Genomic DNA, 23304 nt, shown 5'->3' with positions numbered 1-23304 from the left:
CCAACGTGCCAGATTTCAAAACGGCTTTACGGCGAAAGCAAACCATGCTATTATCTGTGGACATCTATAAGTATCTAGGTGTCTGGCTAGACTGTAAACTCTCCTTCCAGACTCATATCAAACATCTCCAATCCAAAATCAAATCTAGAATCGGCTTTCTATTTCGTAACAAAGCCTCCTTCACTCACGCCGCCAAACTTACCCTAGTAAAACTGACTATCCTACCGATCCTCGACTTCGGCGATGTCATCTACAAAATGGCTTCCAATACTCTACTCAGCAAACAGGATGCAGTTTATCACAGTGCCATCCGCTTTGTTACTAAAGCACCTTATACCACCCACCACTGCGACCTGTATGCTCTAGTCAGCTGGCCCTCGCTACATATTTGTCGCCAGACCCACTGGCTCCAGGTCATCTACAAGTCCATGCTAGGTAAAGCTCCGCCTTATCTCAGTTCACTGGTCACGATGGCAACACCCACCCGCAACACCCACCCGCAGAAGTTGGAGACTTTTATCGCCCCCACCAACTTTAAACATCTGCTATCTGAGCAGCTAACCGATCGCTGCAGCTGTACATAGTCCATCGGTAAATAGCCCACCCAATTTACCTACCTCATCCCCATACTGTTTATATTTATTTACTCTTCTGCTCTTTTGCACACCAGTATCTCTACCTGCACATGACCATCTGATCATTTATCACTCCAGTGTTAATCTGCTAAATTGTAATTATTCGCCTACCTCCTCATGCCTTTTGCACACAATGTATATAGACTATTTAAAAAATAAAAAAAAATCACAAAACTCAGAAATAACGATATAATTCATGCCTTACCTTTGAAGATCTTCTTTTGTTGGCACTCCAATATGTCCCATAAACATCACAAACGGTCCTTTTGTTAGATAGATTTCAGCGTTATATCTTCAAAATGTCCATTTATTTGGCGCAACAAAATATCTAATAAGTTACCTGTAAACTTGTTCCAAACATTTCAAACAACTTTCCTAATACAACTTTAGGTATTTTTTTCCATAAATAATCAGTACAATTTAAGATGGGATAAACTGCGTTCAATAGCAGATAAAAACAAAGTGGAGGGATCTTTCAGGTCGCCCGCCCCTAACAAACAGTACACTAGACTCAACCCTCGCCCTGAACAGCCCTACTTCTTCATTTCTCAAAGGAAAAACATCAACCAATTTCTAAAGACTGTTGACATCCAGTGGAAGCGATAGGAACTGCAAGCAAGTGCCACAGAACTCTAGATCCCCATAGAAAACCCATTGAAAAGAGTGACCTAAAAAATTTTTTTTGCCTGGATGGATTTTTCTCAGGTTTTCGCCTGCCATATCAGTTTTGTTATACTCACAGACATTATTCAAACAGTTTTAGAAACTGTAGAGTGTTTATCTAAATCTACCAATTATATGCATATCCTAGCTTCTGGGCCTGAGTAGCAAGCAGTTTACTTTGGGCACGCTTTTCCTCCGGACGTGAAAATACTGCCCCCTAGCCCGAAGAGGTTTTAAATACCCGGAGCTGATAAATTGCGAGGGAGAAGAAGTAGAGCAAGGTGACGCTCTAGCAGGGGCCGTGCTGTATGTGTAGGCTACTGTGAGTGTGAGCGAGTGACGAATGAGGGAGAGACGAGAGACTGCAACCAACCAAGTTGACTCGCTCTATAGTAGACTAATAGCTGCCATAGCTAGGTTATTTATCATCAAATATGATTACGTAGTACCTTTCTTGACTGCATCAAACTGGGAGAAGCTAGTTAAGCTAGCTAGCTCCATTCAGAATATAAAGTAGCAGCCAGCCTGTTGGCTCTTGGTCGTTGTAGTCTATCCTTCTCCTTTGTTTTAATTCTGTCATTTTTATTCCATCTTCCATTGATTAGATATTTTTTTACTTTTGCCACACACGAAGGCTCTATGACTGTAGCCTATTGCCCCTTTGATGACTTATGATATGCCAACAACAAGCCACACGAGGCATTCTCGTGAAAAGCAAAGAGCAGCAGCATAAATTATACCATTTCTCTCTCTCTCTACCTCTGCAATCGTGTTCAGATCTGTATGGTTCCTTCTGGACAAGTCAGTTAAAATTACACATACCCGTGACAATCATATCAGATCCGACCCAGACCCGTGTGACATTATTTAGAATTCTGGATCCGAGTCCACTCGATTCGCGGATCGGGTCTCGGGTGTTCGGGTACAGGTGGATTCGTGAGGACCTCTAACACACGCACACACAAATACACACAAACACACACACAGATACCCTTTCTAGAAGACGTAACTCACCATTCTCTTATTTTCTTTCCAGTTCTTTCTCTCACTCTCTGTTGCTCATGTACAGATCTTCAGATCTCCAGAGCGACTTGTAGTCAGAGACGCACATGTAGGCGATGTGAAATGGCTAGCTAGTTAGCGTAGCGTTCAATCGATGACGTCACCCATTCTGAGACCTAGAGGTCGTTGTTTTTTGTAGCTTGACTGGTCACGCTACTTCATGGATGACACTTCTCGATGTGTTCAGAGGGTCCCTTGTTTGAGCCCAATCTGGATCAGGGACAGGGACGGAACCAATACTGCAACTCACAAAACACACACAACTGGGGTGTGTTCACTAGGAACCAAAAGGAAGCAAACGTTTTCCATTGCAAAGCGTTTTGCTCCGGCATGCACTAATGAACGCACCCCTGGACATGTGTATCTGGCTAACTCCTCTCTTCCCCTGAACCAGAAGCAGGTGGGACCGTCCGCTTCGGTGGTGGGCTCGGACCAGAGCCAGGAAGTGGGGAAGCTGCGTGCCGACCTGGAGAAGAAGACCTTGTTCTACGAGGAGGAGCTGAGCAGGAGGGAGGCGCAGCACGCCAACGAACTCAAGGGTCTCCGCAAGGAGCTCCGCGATGCTGAGGGACAGCAGCTCACCCTGCAGAAGGAGATCCTGGTGCTCAAGGACAAACTGGAGAAGACGCGCAGGGAGAGGTGTGTTTGTCTTGTCTGTCGACATGTGTATTTCTTTGTGTGTGTAATGAGTTATGTGCGCTGCCGCCTTAATGGATTTGGATATCCACAACACTCATAGACTTATAGGACAGTCAATTTAGAGACATAGACAAAGCATTCATGTGGTTCTGGTTAAAACTGTTTGTAGTACATGGAGATATACTATACATGCCCGACTGTGTTCTTCCCCTTCTTTCCAGCCAGGGATAAACATGGTCAAAGTTGCTTCACTCTGGACTCTACTGTGCTCACAGTGTAGTTTGATCTTAGATGCCTCCTATTAGGATTGTCACCATACCAGTATCGTGATACAAACATTTTCCATGGCACAAAAAAACCTCAAAGCAGACTAAAATCATTGCTCCTTTAAAAACCTGCTTCTTCCGCTTCAAGTTTTCATGTTCCTTGCTAAGATGCATCTGAGTATCACGATACTGGTATCGTCACAGCCCTACCCCTCTATTGTGACCTTGCTCCTGAGAAGACTCTTGTACATGTCTTAGAATCCCTTAGATCTAACTGCCGTTGTTTGTCTGTCTACTTGAGCATTTCCATTGAAAGTGCTTTTTAAGTCCAGTTAATTTCATCTGGTACCGGGAAACGGGCCTATGGAGTTGACCTATTCAGTAGACCAGTTACTCTCCCTCTCTGTCCTAGCACTTACCTGACAGTGTACTCGTCCTCTTCTTTCCAGCGAGGTTTATGCAAGGTAAACATGGTCAAAGTTACTTCACCCTGGCCTCAACTGTGCTGTACTCGCAGTGTAGTTTAACGCTAGTTACCTTCTCTCCTCTGACCAAGCTCCTGAGAGGACCCTTGTTCATGTCTTAGAGTCCCTTAGGTCTAGCTAGTGTTATATACCCCTCTGCCTCTATCCAAGAAGCAACATTCCTCTAACCTAACGGCACTTGATAGAGACTGACACTGGAGAAGAAGTTGTAAGACGTTGTTTTTCCACCCTCCAGCTTAGCATCCCTGGCTTGCTTACTTCAAACCCTGGGCGTCCCAAATGGAACCCTCTCCCCTATTTAGTGCACTACTTTTGACCAAGACCCATAGGGAATGGGTTGCCATTTGGGATGCAGATCTGGCCCCTGGATAGTCTCTTTAACAGTATTGATGTGGTTGAGATTAATATTTCATGTCTGACGTGTCTTTGTCTCAAAGCTCCTTATCTGGCCTATGTGTGTATTCATCGGATCTTTCTCTGAATAGCAGGTATAATGTGTTTGTGTGTTTGTGTAAGTGATGATTGATCATCTGAATGTGTGTGTGTGTCTGGCAGCCAAAGTGAGCGTGAGGAGTTTGAGACGGAGTACAAGCAGAAGTACGAGAGGGAGAGGGTCATTTTGACCGAGGAGAACAAGAAGCTCTCCAGTGAACTGGACAAGGTGAGATGTTATACGCACCCACACAGGCACACACACACACACACTGCCCTGACCTGAGGTAACCCTCACACACACACATCCCAATTCTCGCATCATATGACCCCCCCCACATCAAATCAAATGAAATTGTATTTGTCTCATGCGCCGAATACAACCGGTGTAGACCTTACTGTGAAATGCTTACTTACAAGCTCTTAACCAACAATGCAGTTCAAGAAATAGAGTTAAGAAAATATTTACTAAATAAACTAAATAAAAAACAAAAGGTAACTCAATAAAATCTTAATAACATGGCTATGTACAGGGGGTTACGGTACAGAGTCAATGTGCGGGGGTACAGGTTAATCGAGGTAATTTGTACATGTAGGTAGGGCTAAAGTGACTATGCATAGATAATAAACAGCGAGTAGCAGCAGTGTAAAAACAAATGGGGGTGTCGGTAAATAGTCCGCTTGACCATTTGATTAATTGTTAGAAGCTGTTAAGGAGCATTTTGGACCTAGACTTGGCGCTCCGGTACCGCTTGCCGTGCGGTAGCAGAGGGAAAAGTCTATGACTTGGGTAACTTGAGTATTTGACAATTTTTTGGGCCTTCCTCTGACACCGCCTAGTATAGGATGCTCTCTATGGTGCAGTTGTATAACTTTGAGGATCTGGGGACCCATGCCCCCAAAAAATTGGTATCCTGAAGGGAAAAGGTGTTGTTGTGCCCTCTTCACGACTGTCTTGGTGTGTTTGGACCATGATAGTTTGTTGGTAATGTGGACACCAAGGAACTTGAACCTCTCGACCTGCTCCACTACAGCCCAGTCGATGTTAATGGGGGCTTGTTCGGCCATCCTTTTGCTGTAGTCCACGATCAGCTCCTTTGTCTTGCTCACGTTATGGGAGAGGTTGTCCACACTGCCAGGTCTCTGACCTCCTCCCTATAGGCTGTCTCGTTGTCGGTGATCAGGCCTACCACTGTTGTGTCGTCAGAAAACTTAATGGTGGTGTTGAAGTCGTGCTTGGCCACGCAGTCGTGGGTGAACAGGGAATACAGGAGGGGACTAATCACGCACCCCTAAAGGACCCCCGTGTTGAGGATCAGTGTAGCAGATGTGTTGTTGCCTACCCGTACCACCTGGGGGCGGCCCGTCAGGAAGTCCGGGATCCAGTTTGCGAGAGATGTTTAGACCCAGGGTCCTTAGCTTAGTGATGAGCTTTGTGGGCACTATGGTGTTGAACGCTGAGGTGTAGTCAATGAACAGCATTCTTACATAGGTGTTCCTTTTGTCCAGGTGGAAAAGGGCAGTGTGGACTGCAATTGAGATTGTGGATCTGTTGGGTGGTATTGGAGTGGGTCTAGGGTTTCTGGGATGATGGTGTTGATGTGACCCATGACCAGACTTTTAAAGCAATTCATGGCTACCGACGTGAGTGCTGCAGGGTGGTAGTCATTTAGGCAGGTTACCTTTGTTTTCTTGGGCACAGGGACTATGGTGGTCTGCTTGAAACATGTAGGTATTACAGACTCGGTCAGGGAGAGGTTGAAAATGTCAGTGAAGACACTTGCCAATTGGTCCACGCATGCTCTGAGTATACGTCCTGGTAATCTGTCTGGCCCTGCGGCCTTGTGAATGTTGACATGTTTTTAATGGTCTTGCTCACATCGGCTACGGAGAGCATGATCATACAGTCGTCCGGAACAGCTGGTTCTCATGCATACTTCAGTGCTGCTTGCCTCGAAGCAAGCATAAAAGACATTTAGCTCATCTGGTAGGCTTGCGTCACTGGGCAGCTTGCGGCTGGGTTTCCCTTTTGTATTCCATAATAGTCTGCAAGCCCTGCCACATCCGATGAGCGTCAGAGCCAGTGTAGTAGGATTCAAACTTAGTCCTGTATTGACGCTTTGCCTGTTTGATGGTTCGTCTGAGAGCATAGCGACATAACCAGGCGTTGCTGTTCTGACCTGCCGATGCACAGAAAACCCAGCCAACTGTATATTTTCCGTGTCGTCGTTCAGCTGCGACTCGGTGAAACATAAGATATGACAGTTTTTAATGTCCCGTTGGTAGGATAGTCTCGAATGGAAATCATCCATTCGCACGTTGGCCAATAGAACTGACGGTAGGAGCGGGTTACCCACTCGCCGCAGATTCTGACAAGGCACCCCGATCTCCGCCCCCTGTATTTGTGTATTTTCTTCGCGAGAATGACGGGGATTTGGGCCTGGTCTCGGAGATGCAGTATATCCTTCGCGTCGGACTCATTAAAGAAAACATTTTAGTCCAGTTTGAGGTGAGTAATCGCTGTTCTGATATCCAGAAGCTCTTTTTTGTCATGAGAGACGGTAGCAGCAACATTATGCACAAAATAAGTTACAAACAATGCGAAAAAACACACAAAATAGCACAGTCGTTTAGGATTCCGTAAAACAGCAGCCATCTCCTCCGGCGCCACCCTTCTCTCCTGGCAAAGCCAATATAATCACTGTTCATCTATATCTACCTTCAAAACAGACCACAGTTTCTTACACACGCAAATGGACCGGCCCGTTGGATCCCATACTATTGACTTTGGAAGTGGGAGAAATGGGAATGAGAATTGGAAGTTCCCAAGCAAAATACTTTTGTAGGATTTCTGACGTATCGTATTAAAAGTGATGTTTGTTTTTGTGGTATTGTATATTAAGTATGAAGCAATGCCTGGAAGTTGATAGCAGCCTGGGTGTATGTGGAAAATAGGGAACATTCCCCAACACTTCCTGAACACATGCTCAACTTGTGCCAGGGAAGAATAGGGAGAAGCACATATCATTGGCTGTGTCTCAAATGGCACCCTATTCCATTTATAGTGCGTCACTTCGGACCAGGGGACTGGTCAACTGTAGTGCACTATTTGGGAAATGGGTGCCATTTGGGACGCAGGCCCATATCATTCTGTTTCACATGCTTTCCGCATGAAAGCCAGAACACAAGGATCAGATTATATATATATATATATTATTTTTTTCTATGAATGATCAGATTATATTTAAATGTTTTCTATTCTAAAGCTAGCTGCTTTCGTTCGGAAATACATTTAACACATGTCAACAAATGCAAGGTTACCTTGGAACTATTATATTTATCCTGTTTAAAATGATCCTTCAAACGGTGTATTCTAACTCCGGGTCCATGTTAGCTTGCATTTACCATTGTTTTGCTCGTCCTATGTCAACCAACAACCTACTTGCCACTGATCAGATTTTTGCAATATGCGCAGTAATAATTTCCCACTGTCAAACCGTTACGCTAAAACACATTCCCTTTGCAACTGTCAAGTAGCTTATAATTACCAAGCCAGCTACAGGTATTTAGATATGGCCAGTTACCACGAAGGCTAGGATCAGCACTTATGACATCATCGATCATAATTGTATTATAATTGTCCTCCTCTTTATCTCTACCCACCCTACCCTTGGTTGGCATCCACCCCTGGCCTGTCCTTCTCTCCCCTCTTCTTTTAACATTCCCCTGTACCCTGTCCCCCCCCTTTTTTATTTTATTTTATGCCCCCTCCCCCTTCCCTAACTTTCTTACATTCTGCCCTAACCTTTTCTCCCCTCTATCTTCTGTCCCTCTTTCCCCTTCTCCTGCCCTGCCTTTCCCCACCCTGTCATACCCTTGAAAATCTGGCGCAACATGGCTCAAATTAAAGTTCTATCGCAATATCTGCTGAGGTTGCCAAACTCTGTATAATATCTATGGCTCGGATTGACTTTGTGTTGCCCTCTGTCCTGTCCTCTCTCCTCTAGCTGACGTCCATGTTTGAGAAGCTGAGCAGCAGCAACAGACAGCTGGAGGAGGAGATGAGGGAGCTGGCTGACAAGAAGGAGAGCGTTGCTCACTGGGAGGCCCAGATCACTGAGATCATACAGTGGTGAGGGACGGAGAGACCTATAGGACACACACACTCTGTAACAATGAACTGATACAGTGGTGACTGGTGCCCCCTGCTTGCCACTCCAGGCCACTGCAGTAGAAGAAACAGGAATAGAGTCTGGCCCAGAGCTCCTGGTTTCCATTAGATAGCACAGCCATAAAGGCAATATTGGTTATATTGTAAAAAATCATGAAAACCGAAATGTGCTTTTTGGGTTTACTGTACGGTTAGGGTTGGGCATAAGGTTAGCACTGTAGTTATGGATAGGGTGGTAACTAGTGACGACTGGAGCTCCTGTATGGACCTTAGAGACCCCTAGTGGGAGAAATGTGTATGTACTGGCCAGGAATGTTCAGAACCCTCTATGCCCTGTATGTACACATAGAACTCTGGCTCTGGGCCTATTTAGTGTTCGTCCCAAGTGGCACCCTATTCCTTTATAGTGCACTACTTTTGACTGAAGCCCAGGGCTGTGGTCAAACGCGGTGCACTATATCGAGAATAGGGTGCCACTTGGGACATATCCTTAATCTAATACTCAATGGGAGGATAATGGCAAGTTATCGTAATCTTGCAGTCCAGTTAAAGTGACAGTTTGGATATGATAGCTTATGCAACGGATACTGTGGTTAGTGAGTTGTGAGGGCTGCTCATATCCCTGTATTTATTGACTGTGTGACAGGGTCAACGAGTTCATCCGTGCTACCTACAGGGTAGGGCTTACCTGTGTCTGTGTGCCCACATGAGTGGGTGTGTTTGTGTAATGACGCGAGTGAATATGTTCTCTGTTTGTGTGCGACGCGTGTTCCAGGGTGAGCGATGAGAAGGATGCGCGAGGTTACCTCCAGGCTCTGGCCACTAAGATGACTGAGGAGCTGGAGGGACTGAGAAACACCAGCCTAGGTGCCAGGGCCACGGTGAGACATATACATATACACATATATATATACACACACACACACACACACACACATATACACACACACACATGCATATATACACACACACATATATACACACACACACATATATACACACACATATATATATATATATATATATATATATACATATACACACATATACACACACACATACATATACGTACACACACACATACACACACGTACACACACACGTATACACACATACACACACACACGTATACACACATACGCAAGAACCTCTGTACCTCTCTCCTCACATCTGCATTGGACTTACCCTTCTTCATTTACATCCCTTTCTCCCCCCCCCCCCACACACACAGCAGGACATGCCGTGGAAGGTGCGGAGGTTCGCTAAGCTGGACATGTCAGCCCGTCTGGAGCTGCAGTCTGCACTGGACGCTGAGATCAGAGCCAAGCAGACCATCCAGGACGAACTGAACAAAGTCAAGGCCTCGAACATCTCCACTGAGTGGTACGTCCACTGCTGCTCTTACTTGCTTTTCTACCTTTAAACTCTTAGTCCAAGAACTACGCTGAGATTTGGGATATGGGGCACATTCAACGGCAGTACAGTGCAGTCAGTGAAGAGCGCGCACCTAAACCATTACTCTGTTACGCTTGCATGATCGGATTTGGCATTGTTGACGTACTCTGGCTCATCTATCCTCCTCTGTCCTCAGTAAGCTGCAGGAGTCGGACACTAAGAACCAGGACCTGCTAGCTGAGATTGAGAGGCTGAAGAAGGAGACGGAGGAGCTCCGCCTGCGCAGGGGTGAGACTGGAACCATCCCCTCTGACCTGTGTTTCTCATCTCCAAACTATATGTTCTGTTTGAGTGCCGACCGTTGAGTTTTTATATGTATGGAATAGGAATATCTGGTCTTAAGCACCAACTAAGAAACTTTCAATGTATGAAACTGGGAGAGGGCAAAATGTTTCTACTTTCTCTGTGCTGCTTTTAGGACAGCATGGTGATGTGATTGTGGTCTCTCTCTGGTGTGGTTGTTTTGTGTAGGTGTGAAGCACCAGGACTCCCAGAACTCTTTTCTGGCCTTCCTCAACGCCCCCACCACAGCCTTGGACCAGTTCGATGTAAGTAGCCATCCCTCGCACTTTACAGACAGGATGGCTTTTTAATAATCTGCTCTAAATTCCACGGTCTCTGACTTGTTTAAAGATTAGAGGAAATGTTTAAAAGGCCTCTCTTCTTTTGTTGAGTGACAGTGTCTTCCTTCACTTTTTTTTTTTAACAGATTTTGTTCAGAACATTCATTTTCTTCTATTCAATTTTCTTTATTTCATTTGTGTGAATATTTCACATCTTGTTTTTATTTGGTTCTCCTTGCTTTCATGTTCTGCCACGTCAGGATTATTTTTCCTCGTCCTCATCCTCTTTAATAGATTTTTGGGAAGACGTAAGTTTCTGTTGGGCAGTGGCTGACGTGTGTGGTGCTCTAGACTGTAGATGGATAATATGCTAACTAGTTGCCTCAGAGAGTGGTGGTGTGATTTGGTCCAGTGTTTGTGTGAGTGAGTGAGTGAGTGAACCATACCTCTCTGTGTTCGTCCGTGTGGGTATCTGTGAGCGTCGTAGCTAGTTCCGTGTGAGTAGATAAGCCTACTAGCCAATGAGTCTTCTGTGAATGTAGTAGTGGATCAGCAGCATACCCAGTCTTTGGCTAGGTCCCGATTTTCCACCCTTCTCCCAAATTGTGCACTTGCACACTCTGTTGTCATGCATTTAAAAGCAACGGGTTGGCTAGAGGGAGTTTCCCCCATTTGTTAAATCCATGTGAGAAAGTGCTCAGTTCAGGAAAAGGGCGGAGAAACAGAAAATAGCCATTGCGTGAGTGGGGTTTGCAGCAGCAGAATTTGGGCTCCTTGGAATTTAGTCAAGACTTGAAAGAATGTTTGTATACTGAGGCCGATTCCTCCCACTTAGTATACAGACATTCTTTGATGCCATCCATGGCTACTTGGCTTTGAGTCCAGACACTACAGAACATACTGTTTAACACTCTGGAGTGAGATTCCCTTCCACACTGTAGTGCCATCACGAGTTCCCCTGTTAGTCCTAGAGCCTATGTCCCATATCGCACCCTATTCACTACTTTTGATCAGGGGCTGTGGTCAAAAGTTGTGCACTGTGTAAGGAATAGGGTGTCATTTGGGACACCGGGAGTTATTACCCAATCCAGGCAGTGTCCTTCAGTGCAATGTGGAAAGGACATCCTCAGCAAATAGATAGGCTACCATTCCTTTTAATGTGACCTATTTAAGAGCCACTTCAGACTTCTCGATGTTGACTTCTTTCCATTTTTCTGTCCCTCTCTCCCTCCCCCCACCGAAGCGCTCTCCATCCGTTGGGCCAACTAGCAAAGGCAGACGTGTAAGCTAAGCAGCGGCTCTGTGCTTGTGATTTTGTCTGTGCCCAATCACCCTCCGAACCTCAGCTGTGTCTGTTGCATGAAAGGGTGTGTGTGTGTGTGTGTGTGTGTGTTGTGTCGGTTGTTATGCATGGGGCTTTGTGGAGGTGCAACATTTGGACTTTCAAAAAAGTGAAGTATTTTATTGTATTTGTCTTTGCTTTTAAGGCATGGTGGGTGTATGGGTGTATGGCCTGCACTGTAGTCCTCCAATAAACTACAGTAGAGTATATGTGTGCATCTACTGCAGCTGTTTTGTCATCCTCCACGTGGCTTTGTGGATTTCCCCAAACCAAGTGTATGGTGTGTGGCTGTGCTCTTGTCCCTCGTGGCTACAGTCAGCATGGTCAATGGGTTACAGTGCATTCGGACAGACTTACGTGAAAGGCTTATTCTAGAATTGATGAAAAACAAAATGTTCCTCATCAATCTACACACAATACCTCATAATGACAATGCAAAAACAGGTTTTTAGACATTTTTGCAAACGTGTGTATAAATTACAAGAACAACAAAAAGGTTAGCACATTTACGTAAGTATACCCTTTACTCAGGACTTTGTTGAAGCACCTTTGGCAGTGATTACAGCCTCGTGTCCTCTTGGGTATGATGCTACAAGCTTGGCACACCTGTATTTGGGGAGTTTCTCCCATTTTTATCTGCAGATCCTCTCAAGCTCTGTCAGCTTGGATGGAGAGCGTCGCGGCACAGCTATTTTCACATCTCTCCAGAGATGTTCATTTGGGTTCAAGTCGGGGTTCTGGCTGCGCCACTCAAGGACATTCAGAAACTTGTCCCGAAGCCACTCCTGCTTTTTCTTGGCTGTGTGCTTTGGGTCGTTGCCCAGTTGGAAGAGGAACCTTCGCCCCAGTCTGAGGTCCTGAGCGCTCTGGAGCAGGTTTTCATCAAGGATCTCTCCGTACTTTTCCCCGTTCATCTTTCCCTCAATCCTGACTAGTCTCCCAGTCACTGCCACTGAAAAACATCCCCACAGCATTATGCTGCCACCACCATGCTTCACCGTAGGGATGGTGCCAGGTTTCCTCCAGATGTGACGCTTGACATTGAAACAAGAGTTCATGCTTGGTTTCATCAGACCAGAGAATCTTGTTTCTCATGGTCTGAGAGTCCAGTAAGTGCCTTTTGGGCAAACCAAGCGGGGTGTCATGTGCCTTTTACTGAGGAGTGGCTTCCGTCAGGCCACTCTACCATAAAGGCCTGATTGGTGGAGTGCTGCAGAGATTGTTGTCCTTCTGGAAGGTTCTCCAATCTCCACAGAGGAACTCTGGAGCTTTGTCAGAGTGACCATCGGGTTCTTGGTCACGTCCCTGACCAAGGTCCTTCTCCCCCGATTGCTCAGTTTGGCCATGTGGCCAGCTCTAGGAAGAGTCTTTGTGGTTCAAATCTTTCATTTAAGAATGATGGAGGCCACTGTGTTCTTGGGGACCTTATATGTGTGTGCCTTTCCAAATCATGTCCAACCAATTGAATTTACCACAGGTGGACTCCAATCAAGTTGTTGAAACATCTCAAGGAGGATCAATGGAAACAGGATGCACCTGAGCTCAAGTTCGAGTCTCATAGCAAATGGTCTGAATACTTATGTAAATAATTTAGTTTTATAATTTTTTTTACATTTGCAAAAATGTCTAAACCTGTTTTTGCTTTGTCATTATTATAGGCTATTGGGTGTAGATTGATGAGGAAAAATGTATTTGATCCATTTTAGAATAAGGCTGTAATAGTAACAAAATGTGGTAAAAGTCGATGGGTCTGAATACTTTCTGAATGTACTGTATGTGTAGTACTCGTGTGCATCGTTCATGGGTTTGTGGTCCAACCTGTAGGCTTCCTAATGACCGTTGACCAATGGATTGGTCAGTCCCATCTCTGCTACGACTACAGTCTCCATTTACCTCCTATAATACTGTGCATCTACCTGGTTGAATTGTTTTCTTGCTTTTTACTCTAAGCATGGATGGTGCTTTTTGGTCCCTTTTGGCTTCCTTACTTTCTACCAACTCCATCACCTGTTTCTATGTCCTGCAACCTATTTTTCTTTCTTTATTTCTCTCTCTCTTTCATCCCTTTTTCCAGGTGGACTCAGTGGACAACTTCACTCCCTCCAACACTCCATCCAGAGGCGAGGACTCCAAGTCCCAGCTCAAGTCACGCTCACGGTCGCCCTCCATGGCCAGCGACGTGGAGCCTATAGAGGTGAACTCTAACCTCTGAACTTTGGACCTCCAACTTATATTAGGCTTAATCTTAGACTGTTCTTAACCTCTCAGGGCTGATTTTCTAACCATAAAATAAAAACGAATTATATATTGTGCTGTACTTAGGGCTGTTAAGGTGACCATATTATTGCCACACCGGTGGTCACGAGTCATGAAGGCAGTCAAATTCCACATGACCATTTAGTCACAGTAATTAGGCTTCTCCAAGCTCTGATGCTGCTGATGGCCAAACTTGCTAACTGCCTGGTACTCCCCGCACCCTATTGTTCCTCTAATCACTCTGACATCAATGCAAATGTCATCAAAAATCAAATCAAACACCTCATGAGAGCCCATGAGCTCATGTTGCGCAAAAAAATGAAGCACAGGGGTTTAGAGCCTGACTGGGATACATAAGCTGCAAAGTGAGTTTCAAGTTTGGGGAAGATTATTTTCAACTTTTTAAAATCATCATTAGAGTTGCATCACGCAGCCTTACAATGTGTTAAACATAAACGGATAGCCCAATGTTTGTAGAACAACTAAAGTTACATTAATAACTCTAAATTACGCATATAGGAGTACCTATTTCGTTGTTAACTGCTCAACGCAGAATAGCCGCATGTGCACACGCCCTCAAATCGTTTGGAGATAGTATCCTTTCCATTTAATTCAGCTTTGTTCAGTTGTATTCTTCATACTCTTAAAACGATGCCATGGAATTCTAAGCAAATTGTGTCTGCTAAATGAACTAGTGTAACCCACAGCCATTTGGCATAGCCAGATCAGGACCTAACATAAGGAGGTCTGCTATTCTGTTCTTCTGAAATAGACTTCATTTTCTTCATATCATGTTTCTTTAGACCCGTCTAAAAATACATCATGGATTTATTGTGAAGGTGTAGGCTATATTAAATGGAAAACGTAGATGTTCTTATCAGTGTGGAAGCCAGGAGACGCTAAATGTGTTTATGTTAATTAACGGTCAATTACCGTGAGACAGACCAGTTATTTGCTTGACAATCACCGGCTGATGACATTTCGTGACCGCCACAGCCCGAGCTGTACTCAGATCTTTCTGTCTTCTCCCACCCTCTAGTTGATAGACCACCCCCCACGGCCGGTCCAGACCGCCACCATGCGGTCAGGAGGGTATGGTAGTATTGGCCGCTCATCACCCAAGGTAAGACCTGACATCCTTTTTGACTTCCCAAATACCTTTCTACTGTTTTAACCTCGGTCAATACTTAGTAATGTCAATCCCGTGGACCCGACGAAGACCAGTTGCTGTATTTCAATAAGTAAACTGTTGCTGTGGTCCAATAAAGCGTCTGTATTAGTCCTATGTGTTTGTCCCCTGCAGCCCAAAGCCCACCAGTTTGTGGTGAAGTCCTTCAGTGCTCCAACCAAGTGTAACCAGTGCACCTCTCTGATGGTGGGACTCATCCGCCAGGGCTGCACCTGCGAAGGTACAATGAGAGAGAGAGCGAGAGAGAGAGGGAGAGGAGGGGGGGTAAAGGGTGGAGGAGAGCGGGAGGAAGACAAAAATGGGAGAATGAGGAGGGAGAGGGATAGAGGAAGGAAGACTGGGATCTGAGGAAAGGGATGGAGGGAAACAGATGGAAGGAAGAGAAGAAGGCAGGGGATTGGGATGGAAGGAGGTGAGGTGGGGCAGGACTGAGGTGGGAGTACAGTCTCTTTTGAGGCTAGATATAAATCTGATATAAACCCCTTATTCTCTCCTGTCTGGTCCTGCAGTGTGTAACTTCTCGTGCCACGTGACATGTGCTGACAAGGCTCCAGCAGTGTGCCCCGTGCCACACGACCAGACCAAGGGGCCATTGGGCATTGACCCTCAGAGGGGCATCGGCACTGCCTACGAGGGACACGTCAGAGTACGTATGACACCGAAGATTGTTTATGCACTCTTTTAACAACATTTCCTGGTAGAATAAGTACCTGGGAATTAAAGTGCAAATGTAAAACTAAAACCTTACCTTGTACGTTTAACGTCCCTATATCACCAGTGGCTGACCTGTGTGTGAGGCTTGCCTGTTAATTGTGTCTGTATAATAAAATATGTCTCTGTCTCTAAAGGTTGTTTACCACTGTCAATACTAGGTTGGGTCAATGTGTGAGACTGAAGTGTGTGTCTGTCCCTGTGTGTGTTTCCAGGTGCCCAAGCCAACGGGGGTGAAGAAGGGTTGGCAGCGGGCGGTTGCCGTAGTGTGTGACTTCAAGCTCTTCCTGTATGAGCTTGGAGAGGGCAAGGCCACGACGCCCAGTGTGGTGGTCAGTCAGGTCATAGACATGAGGTAAGGACTACAAACTGAGCTCTGTCTGAACTCAAACTTCCATAGCTGGGGAAGGGCCACAATGCCCAGTGTGGTGGTCAGTCAGGTCATAGACGTGACGTGAGACTGACAAGGACTACAACCTGAGCTCCGTCTGAACTACAACCCAGTCTCTCGGAGAGAAATGGCTGCTTATTAGAATTACTTCTGGGTTTAGTCCTTTATTTGATTGACTCAATCACTCTCTCCCACTTTCTCTCTGCCTCTCCCCTCTCCCTGTCACACACTTTCTCCTTCCTCTGTTTTCCAGGGATGAGGAGTTTTCAGTCAGCTCTGTTCTGGCGTCTGACGTCATTCACGCCAGCCGCAAGGACATCCCATGTATATTCAGGGTTAGCCTTTTTTTTTTCTTGAATACATGCATTTATACAGTCGTACATTTACTCCATGATTACTCCCCCGCCTATTCCAGTCTTCAGATTTCTCCGCTTTTTAACAATGCTTCAAAATGGTTGTGGGATGCCATTCCAAAAGCCCTAACCTCTGACCTCTAAACCCCTCCAGGTGACTGCTGCCCAGCTGTCCGCCTCCTCCAGTCACAAGCCTTCCATCCTGATCCTGGCCGACACCGACCACGAGAGGAACAAGTGGGTGGGGCTTCTCAACGAGCTACAGCGCATCCTCAAGAAGAACAAGCTGAAGGAGCGCTTTGTCTACGTGCCCAAAGAGGCCTATGACAGCACGCTGCCGCTCATCAAGACCACGCAGTCCGCCGCTATTATAGGTAGGGGAGACACACACACTCACACACACGCTGCCCCTCTATTTTGGTCATGTAGTAAGCAAGTAATTGTTGGGGGGGGGGGGGTCTTCTCTGTATCTGTCTCATTAAGAGTTTGTAGTATACAAACTGCATGTTCTACTTCAGAAGGGATCAGGACATAGTTTCTGCACCTTGTTACCTAGCTATGCGGTAGACTGTATCAAACGTCCTCTTGATGTTTTATCTTCAGACCACGAGCGTGTTGCCCTGGGCAACGAGGAAGGCCTTTATGTTATCCATGTCACCAAAGATGGTAAGACTCTTGCACCTACCCGCCTGATGCACTTCACCCAGTTTGCAGTAGAATGCTCACCACATATTGGCTATCACAGTGCACAGGTCTTTTTGACAACTCGCTCTCTCTCACACCCCTCCTGACCTAACAGAGATCATCCGCGTGGGAGACAATAAGAAGGTCTACCACATCGACCTGGTCCCCCAGGAGCAGCTCCTAGCAGTCATCTCCGGTCGTAACCGCCACGTCCGCCTCTTCCCCATGGCCGCGCTGGACGGACGGGAGATGGACTCTTACAAGCTGGCCGAGACCAAGGGCTGCACAGCGCTGGTGTCCGGGCCCGTCCGAAACAACTCCCTCATCTGTCTGTGTGTGGCCATGAAGAGACAGGTCATCTGTTACGAGGTGGGTGGTGGGGACGGAAGGGGTTTTAAAGTACATTGTCGCATTTTTACAAATTACGTAGTATAACTTTGCTTAGAAAAGCAACAATATATAGGCTATTTTCATGGGATAATGAAATATTTAAAAAATGTACTCGCTAAATAACAGCATGATGGTTCTCTATCTCCCAGGTGAACAAGAGCAAGGCGCGCCACCGCCGGCTGCGGGAGCTCCAAACCCCAGGTCCTGTCCAGTGGATGGGTCTCCTGAGCGAGCGGTTGTGTGTGGGCTACCAGGCTGGCTTCACGCGCTACAGCGTGCACGGGGACTGTGCCCCGGTCAGCCTGCTGCACCCCGAGGACCACACCCTGGCCTTCATATCCCAGCAGGGCCTGGATGCGTTGTGTGCCGTGGAGATCTCCTCCAAGGAGCTGCTGCTATGCTTCTCAGCCATAGGGGTCTATGTGGACTCGCAGGGCCGCCGCTCGCGCCAGCAGGAGCTGATGTGGCCGGCCGTGCCCAACTCCGCCTGTGAGTTCTGAACCAGCACAATTGTCTTACTGTTATCATAAACCAACATAGGTTTTATTTCTCCACTGTTTACAAACAACAAGTAAATAAAAAAGTATATAGCTTCCGAATATGTTTAAAACTATCATGTGGAGACAGTCCTTGCTTCTAGTGCGGCTTTCTACAAATTTGTGAGGGGTTACATGTTCTCTGCCTCATCCCAAACTTGTTTACCAAAACAAGTAGCGAGGCTGTCGTTTTGCATTTAAAAGCAAATCCCAGAATGTAGCTTTAAGCCTGGAGCTGATGTTGTCCTCCTTCCTCCCCTCCAGGTTATAACGCCCCCTACCTGTCAGTGTACAGTGAGAATGCTGTGGATGTGTTTGATGTCAACACAATGGAGTGGATTCAGACCGTCCCACTAAAGAAGGTGAGAGTATAGGACTGCACATGTAGCGGAGGGCCGGTCGCCGGATTGGTGTAGGTGTAACATTTGACCCCTTTGTATCCACCCTGAAGGTGCGACCTCTGAACCCTGACGGATCCCTGAACCTCCTGGGTCTGGAGACCGTGAGGCTCATCTACTTCCGAAACAAGACGGCAGGTCAGTTTGCACACAGGATAGGCCTTCGGACCTCTAAATGCATAGGAGAGTGTAATACTCATTTTAATGGTCGTATTCCCCAGTAGTATTACCATGTTCTTTTTTGAAATAGATTTTTTTCAACAAACAAAATAAAAACTGGATTATAAATATATATGATGATCATGGTCATGCTACTGATGATGCTGTTGTTGTTGATGACGGTGGCCATGTTGTTAATATTCCAGAGGGTGATGAGCTGGTGGTCCCCGAGACTTCTGACAACAGCAGGAAGCAGATGGTTCGCAGCTTGAACAACAAGAGACGCTTCTATTTCAGAGTCCCCGAAGAGGAGCGGCTACAGCAGAGGAGGTACACTACACTCTATGTAGTGCACACTACACACTACCTAGTGCACACTACACTGCTTATGATAGTCCATCGTCTCCGATGATGACTTCCACTTCTGAGTTAGCGCTGGATTCTTTGGTGACTGTCGAGTCCAATCTGAGATCCACAAACTTTATTGTTGCTGAGGCGTATGCGGTCTGTGTTGGCGGGGGGCAGGCATGGTTGTATGTCTCCTGAGCTGTTCTTGCTGTCTGTTTGTGCTCCTCTCCTCCTCCCACCTCTGTACACCGCTCTGGCAGAGCTGCCGCCAGGTGAAACGGTCGGCATCAGTGTCCTCTAGGTCTGTGGGTTTGATGTTGCACTTCTTCAGCCACGTTTTTAGCTGGTTCTTGTAGCGCTTCATCTGTCCCCCTGCAGACCTCCGTCCAAGATGTAGCTGGCCCCCTCTGCAGACCTCCGTCCAAGATGTAGCTGGCCCCCTCTGCAGACCTCCGTCCAAGATGTAGCTGGCCCCCTCTGCAGACCTCCGTCCAAGATGTAGCTGGCCATACAGGATCTTCCGCGGCAAGTGCTCCCGAGGCATTCTAATGACATGCCCAAGCCAGCGCAGTTGGTGTTGGGTGACCATGGCCTCCATACTCTTGCAGTTTGTCTTAGCAAGTATTTCTGTATGGGGCACATGGTTACACCAGGTGATTCCCAGGATGCGCTGCAGGCATCTTACGTGGAGTCGCTCGGGCTGCTTGTTGTGGCGACTAAGTGACCCAGGCTTCACAACTGTAAAGAAGTGTGGTGATGCAGACGGCTTAATAGACAGTGATTTTGGTGTGGAGGTGGAGATCCCTGTTTTGGGAGACCCTGCGTCGGAGTTTCCTATTTTGAATTTCGAGGTCGATGCTGCAGTTCTTCGAGAGGACGCTGCCCAGGTATTTGAAGGATGGGACTATTGCCAGTGATTTGTGTTAAATTGTGAAGACAGGCGTGGTGGGTGGAGGGCTGGATCTCCATTGGCAGACCACCTCAGTTGATAGACAGTCCCATCCTGCTATAGACCCTCACAGCTGCTACAAGGACAGACTGAAAATCTTCCAGAGTGTGGCCATGAGCATAGTCATCAGCATACTGCAGCTCAAGAACCCGCTCTGTCAAAAACCTTGGTGGTTGCTTAGAGCCTCCTGACGTTGAATAGATTTCAATCCAGCCCGAAGTCCACCGCAACCCCGCTGCTGTCCTCAAGCTGGGGGACACATAGGAGGAAGATGTTAAAGAGTACAGGTGCCAGCACACACCCCTGCCTTACACCGACGCTGACTCCAAAGGGCACTGACTCCTGCCCTCCTATGGCCACTGAGGCATCATCCCATCATGGAACTGGAAAATGATGTTAACACACTTGTCTGGACAGCCAAATTTGAGTAGAATGCCCCGTAGTAGTTCCCTGCTCACCGTGTTGAAGGCCTTGGACAAAGGCAATGATAAGGTCCTGATGTTGTTCACGGCACTTCTCCTGGAGTTGCCGTGTCGATTTCTGAAGCCGCATTGTGACTCTGGCAGCAGTTCCTCTGTGATGTTGTTCACCAGCCTGTGTGGCATCACCTTGGCCAGGACCTTGCCAGAAGAAATATCCCCTGGCTGTTGCCGCAGATGAACTTGTCTCCCTTGTTCTTATAGGTGGTGACAATGTTTGCATCCCGCCACTGTTGGGGGACGATCTCCCAGGCCCAAACCTCAGTGATGTGCTGGTGGAGCGTTCTGGTGCAGAAGTAACCTCCCTTCTTAAGTAGCTCTGCCGGGATGCTGTCAGCGCCAGGAGTCTTGTTGTTCTTGAGGGAATGGATAGCTGATAACACCTCTTGGAAGGTTGGTGAATGGTTGAGGTCTTGAATGGCTGGATGGACAGGAAGTTCATCCAGGATGGAGTGGTCTGCAGGAGAGTACTGATTTGAGTAGTGCTTCAAAGTGGTCAGCCCACCTCATCAGGATCTGGTTTTGGTCCTTCAAGAGAGTCAGACCATCAGCTGTTTTCATGTGGGTGATGGAGTGACTACTAGGGCCATAGCTTTAGTTGAGTTGTAGAAATTGTGCATGTCGTTTTTGTCGGCATAAACTTGGATTTATTGTGCCTTATTCGTCCACCATTCGTTCTGCAGAGCACGCAAGGTTGTTTGCACTTCCTTGCGTGATGCACGCCATTGCTTGCAGAGGGTAGCTGATGTGGGGCTGTTGAGAGTAGCCCTGTGCGCTTTGTTCATATTGTCCAGTAAAGGCTGTGATGGTGTCAGAGTTGTCATCGAACCAGTCCTGATGTTTCCTACCTCTGTAGCCAATGGAGTGGGCCGCTGCCTGATAGAGCACTGAGCTAATAGATGCCCACAACTGGTCCATGGGGTCATCTGCGCTCAGAAGAGGATCAGTCTCCCCCAGCCTTTCAGCGACAGAACTCGTTCCCTTACTGCACTTTTCTTAAGCCGGATACAGCGCAGATGCCTCTTTCTGGACTTCTGCAGGCGTTGAGGGGGGGTGGACGTATTCTCATGTGGAGTTTAGACAGTATCATACAGTGATTTGTCCAGCATTCTGCACCCCTCATGGTACGTGTCAGCAGGATGTCATTAGTGTCAGAGCATCTCACTATGGTGTAGTTGATCAGGTGCCAGTGTTTGGAGTGTGGGTGCATCCATGATTTAGTCGATCAGGGGCCAGTGTTTGGAGTGTGGGTGCATCCATGATGTTTTGTATTCGTTCTTCTGCTGGAACAAGGTGTTAGTGATAATGAGATCGTGCTCGGCATATAGAGTTAGTGGACTCGTGCCGTTCTCGTTGACCTAACCAACACCATGTCTACCCAGCACTACCCAGCACTACCCAGCACGCTCTGTGTTCTGTCCCACCCTAGCGTTGAAGTCACCCAGCATAAAGATCTCGTCATTCCGGGTGAAGGGCCTCATCTCGTGACTAGGGAGATACGGAGAGACATGAGTCTTTCACTTATGCCGAAAGGTGTTTCGGTGAGGCTGGGTAGCTCTAATTGCCAGTCCCACACCGTGCCAATGTTGTCCACCCGGAGGGTAACCTTTCCAGAAGAAGGTGTAACCTTCTCCCTCCTCTTTCAGGGAACTTACATCCAGAAACATGGTCTCACTCAGGGCAGCAATGTCAATGTCGTAGCGCCTTAGTTCTGCAGCAATCAAAGATGTTCTCCGATAGGGTCTATCGCTATTATCGTCAGTGTCCAAAAGAGTTCTGATGTTCTATGTCGCCAGTTTCAGGGGAATTATTTTCTTTAGCATTTTTCAACCGCTGAGTGGAACGTTTTTTTTTTAGGCCACTTTCTAGGCCTCTCCCCAGCTGGGGTGAGCAGTGTGGCTAAATAGGGCTGCTCAGTCACACGGGGGTCTGCCGAGAGCAGCTGCCACTCATGTCCCAACTGCTGGTGACCATTATAGCCCTGTGCCGCTGGCGTGCAGAGGGGTCTGATTGAGGGCTCCCGGTGCATTCACTCCTGCCCCCGTCACCAGACAGCCCAAACCTGCCAGGCTTTAGGCCGGTTTCCGGTTGATGGCTTCACCGAGGTCAGAAGTGGATACCTGCACAAAGGAAGTTATTTAAGGTGTCGCTGAGGGTGCGCAATCCTCAACAGCACTACTTCACAGTAGGAAGGTGACATTCCAGTGGCAAGGAGGGAAATCCAGGACGACCAGTACCTTCCACAGCTGCAGGAGTCTGCCTGAACCTCAGTCTGTCTGCGTCCACCTACCGCGCGCCGCCAGCACGCTGCTTTTCTCTCAGGGTGTGCTCCCCTTGCCTTTGTCGTACCAGACTAACCCACAAGGCAGCGGGACAGTGGCTGATGGCTGCCAGGACGTGTCCACACTGCTGCTTCGAGAACCCCTGCCGGGTTAGCCTGGTGTTTCAAGACAACCAGTTAACGTGTGCTGCCGCGGTAAGGCCCGATTGGAGTCTTGGTCATGGCTTTGTACCGGCAAGGGGAGACTTGTGCATGAACTGCTCCCCAATTCACTACAAGAGCTAGCCGGCAGCAGTGAGCTATAAGCGAGAGTATGCAGGCCCATGGTAAGCGGGGCATGCAACTAACCTCTAACCAGGCACTACTGCACTAGATGTGTCACATGCACCCTGCTGTTGCCCGCCGACATATCTGTTCATATCCACACACTACATAGTGTGCACTACACCATACACTACATGGTATAC

General features: G+C 47.2%; 1 protein-coding gene across 22 annotated transcripts in view; it reads left to right on the top strand.

Moving 5' to 3' along the window:
* Nucleotides 1-23304, top strand: part of cdc42bpab (CDC42 binding protein kinase alpha (DMPK-like) b) — a 105297-nt gene that overhangs the window by 72719 nt on the left and 9274 nt on the right. For 4 of the 22 annotated variants that reach the window (XM_036985359.2, XM_036985356.2, XM_090243285.1 and 1 more), the window contains 21 exons: nt 2755-2999; nt 4306-4411; nt 8190-8314; nt 9129-9234; nt 9588-9736; nt 9945-10036; nt 10280-10356; nt 11615-11653; nt 13788-13907; nt 15009-15092; nt 15273-15378; nt 15668-15804; nt 16085-16224; nt 16514-16595; nt 16768-16987; nt 17217-17279; nt 17413-17666; nt 17837-18176; nt 18488-18585; nt 18675-18759; nt 18987-19110. In XM_036985359.2, the coding sequence (XP_036841254.1) occupies nt 2755-2999; nt 4306-4411; nt 8190-8314; nt 9129-9234; nt 9588-9736; nt 9945-10036; nt 10280-10356; nt 11615-11653; nt 13788-13907; nt 15009-15092; nt 15273-15378; nt 15668-15804; nt 16085-16224; nt 16514-16595; nt 16768-16987; nt 17217-17279; nt 17413-17666; nt 17837-18176; nt 18488-18585; nt 18675-18759; nt 18987-19110 (2792 nt within the window). Of the gene's footprint in view, nt 1-2754; nt 3000-4305; nt 4412-8189; nt 8315-9128; nt 9235-9584; nt 9737-9944; nt 10037-10279; nt 10357-11614; nt 11654-13787; nt 13908-15008; nt 15093-15272; nt 15379-15667; nt 15805-16084; nt 16225-16513; nt 16596-16767; nt 16988-17216; nt 17280-17412; nt 17667-17836; nt 18177-18487; nt 18586-18674; nt 18760-18986; nt 19111-23304 lie in introns of all 22 variants that reach the window. The other 18 variants (XM_090243288.1, XM_036985355.2, XM_036985358.2 and 15 more) reach the window with 6 other exon arrangements.

This window comes from Oncorhynchus mykiss, chromosome 8 (genome assembly GCF_057628025.1).
Source record: "Oncorhynchus mykiss isolate SJ-2025 chromosome 8, ASM5762802v1, whole genome shotgun sequence".
Taxonomy (NCBI): Eukaryota; Metazoa; Chordata; class Actinopteri; order Salmoniformes; family Salmonidae; genus Oncorhynchus; species Oncorhynchus mykiss.
The sequence above is the reverse complement of the archived record's forward strand: the minus strand, read 5'-3'. Positions and strand labels throughout refer to the sequence as shown.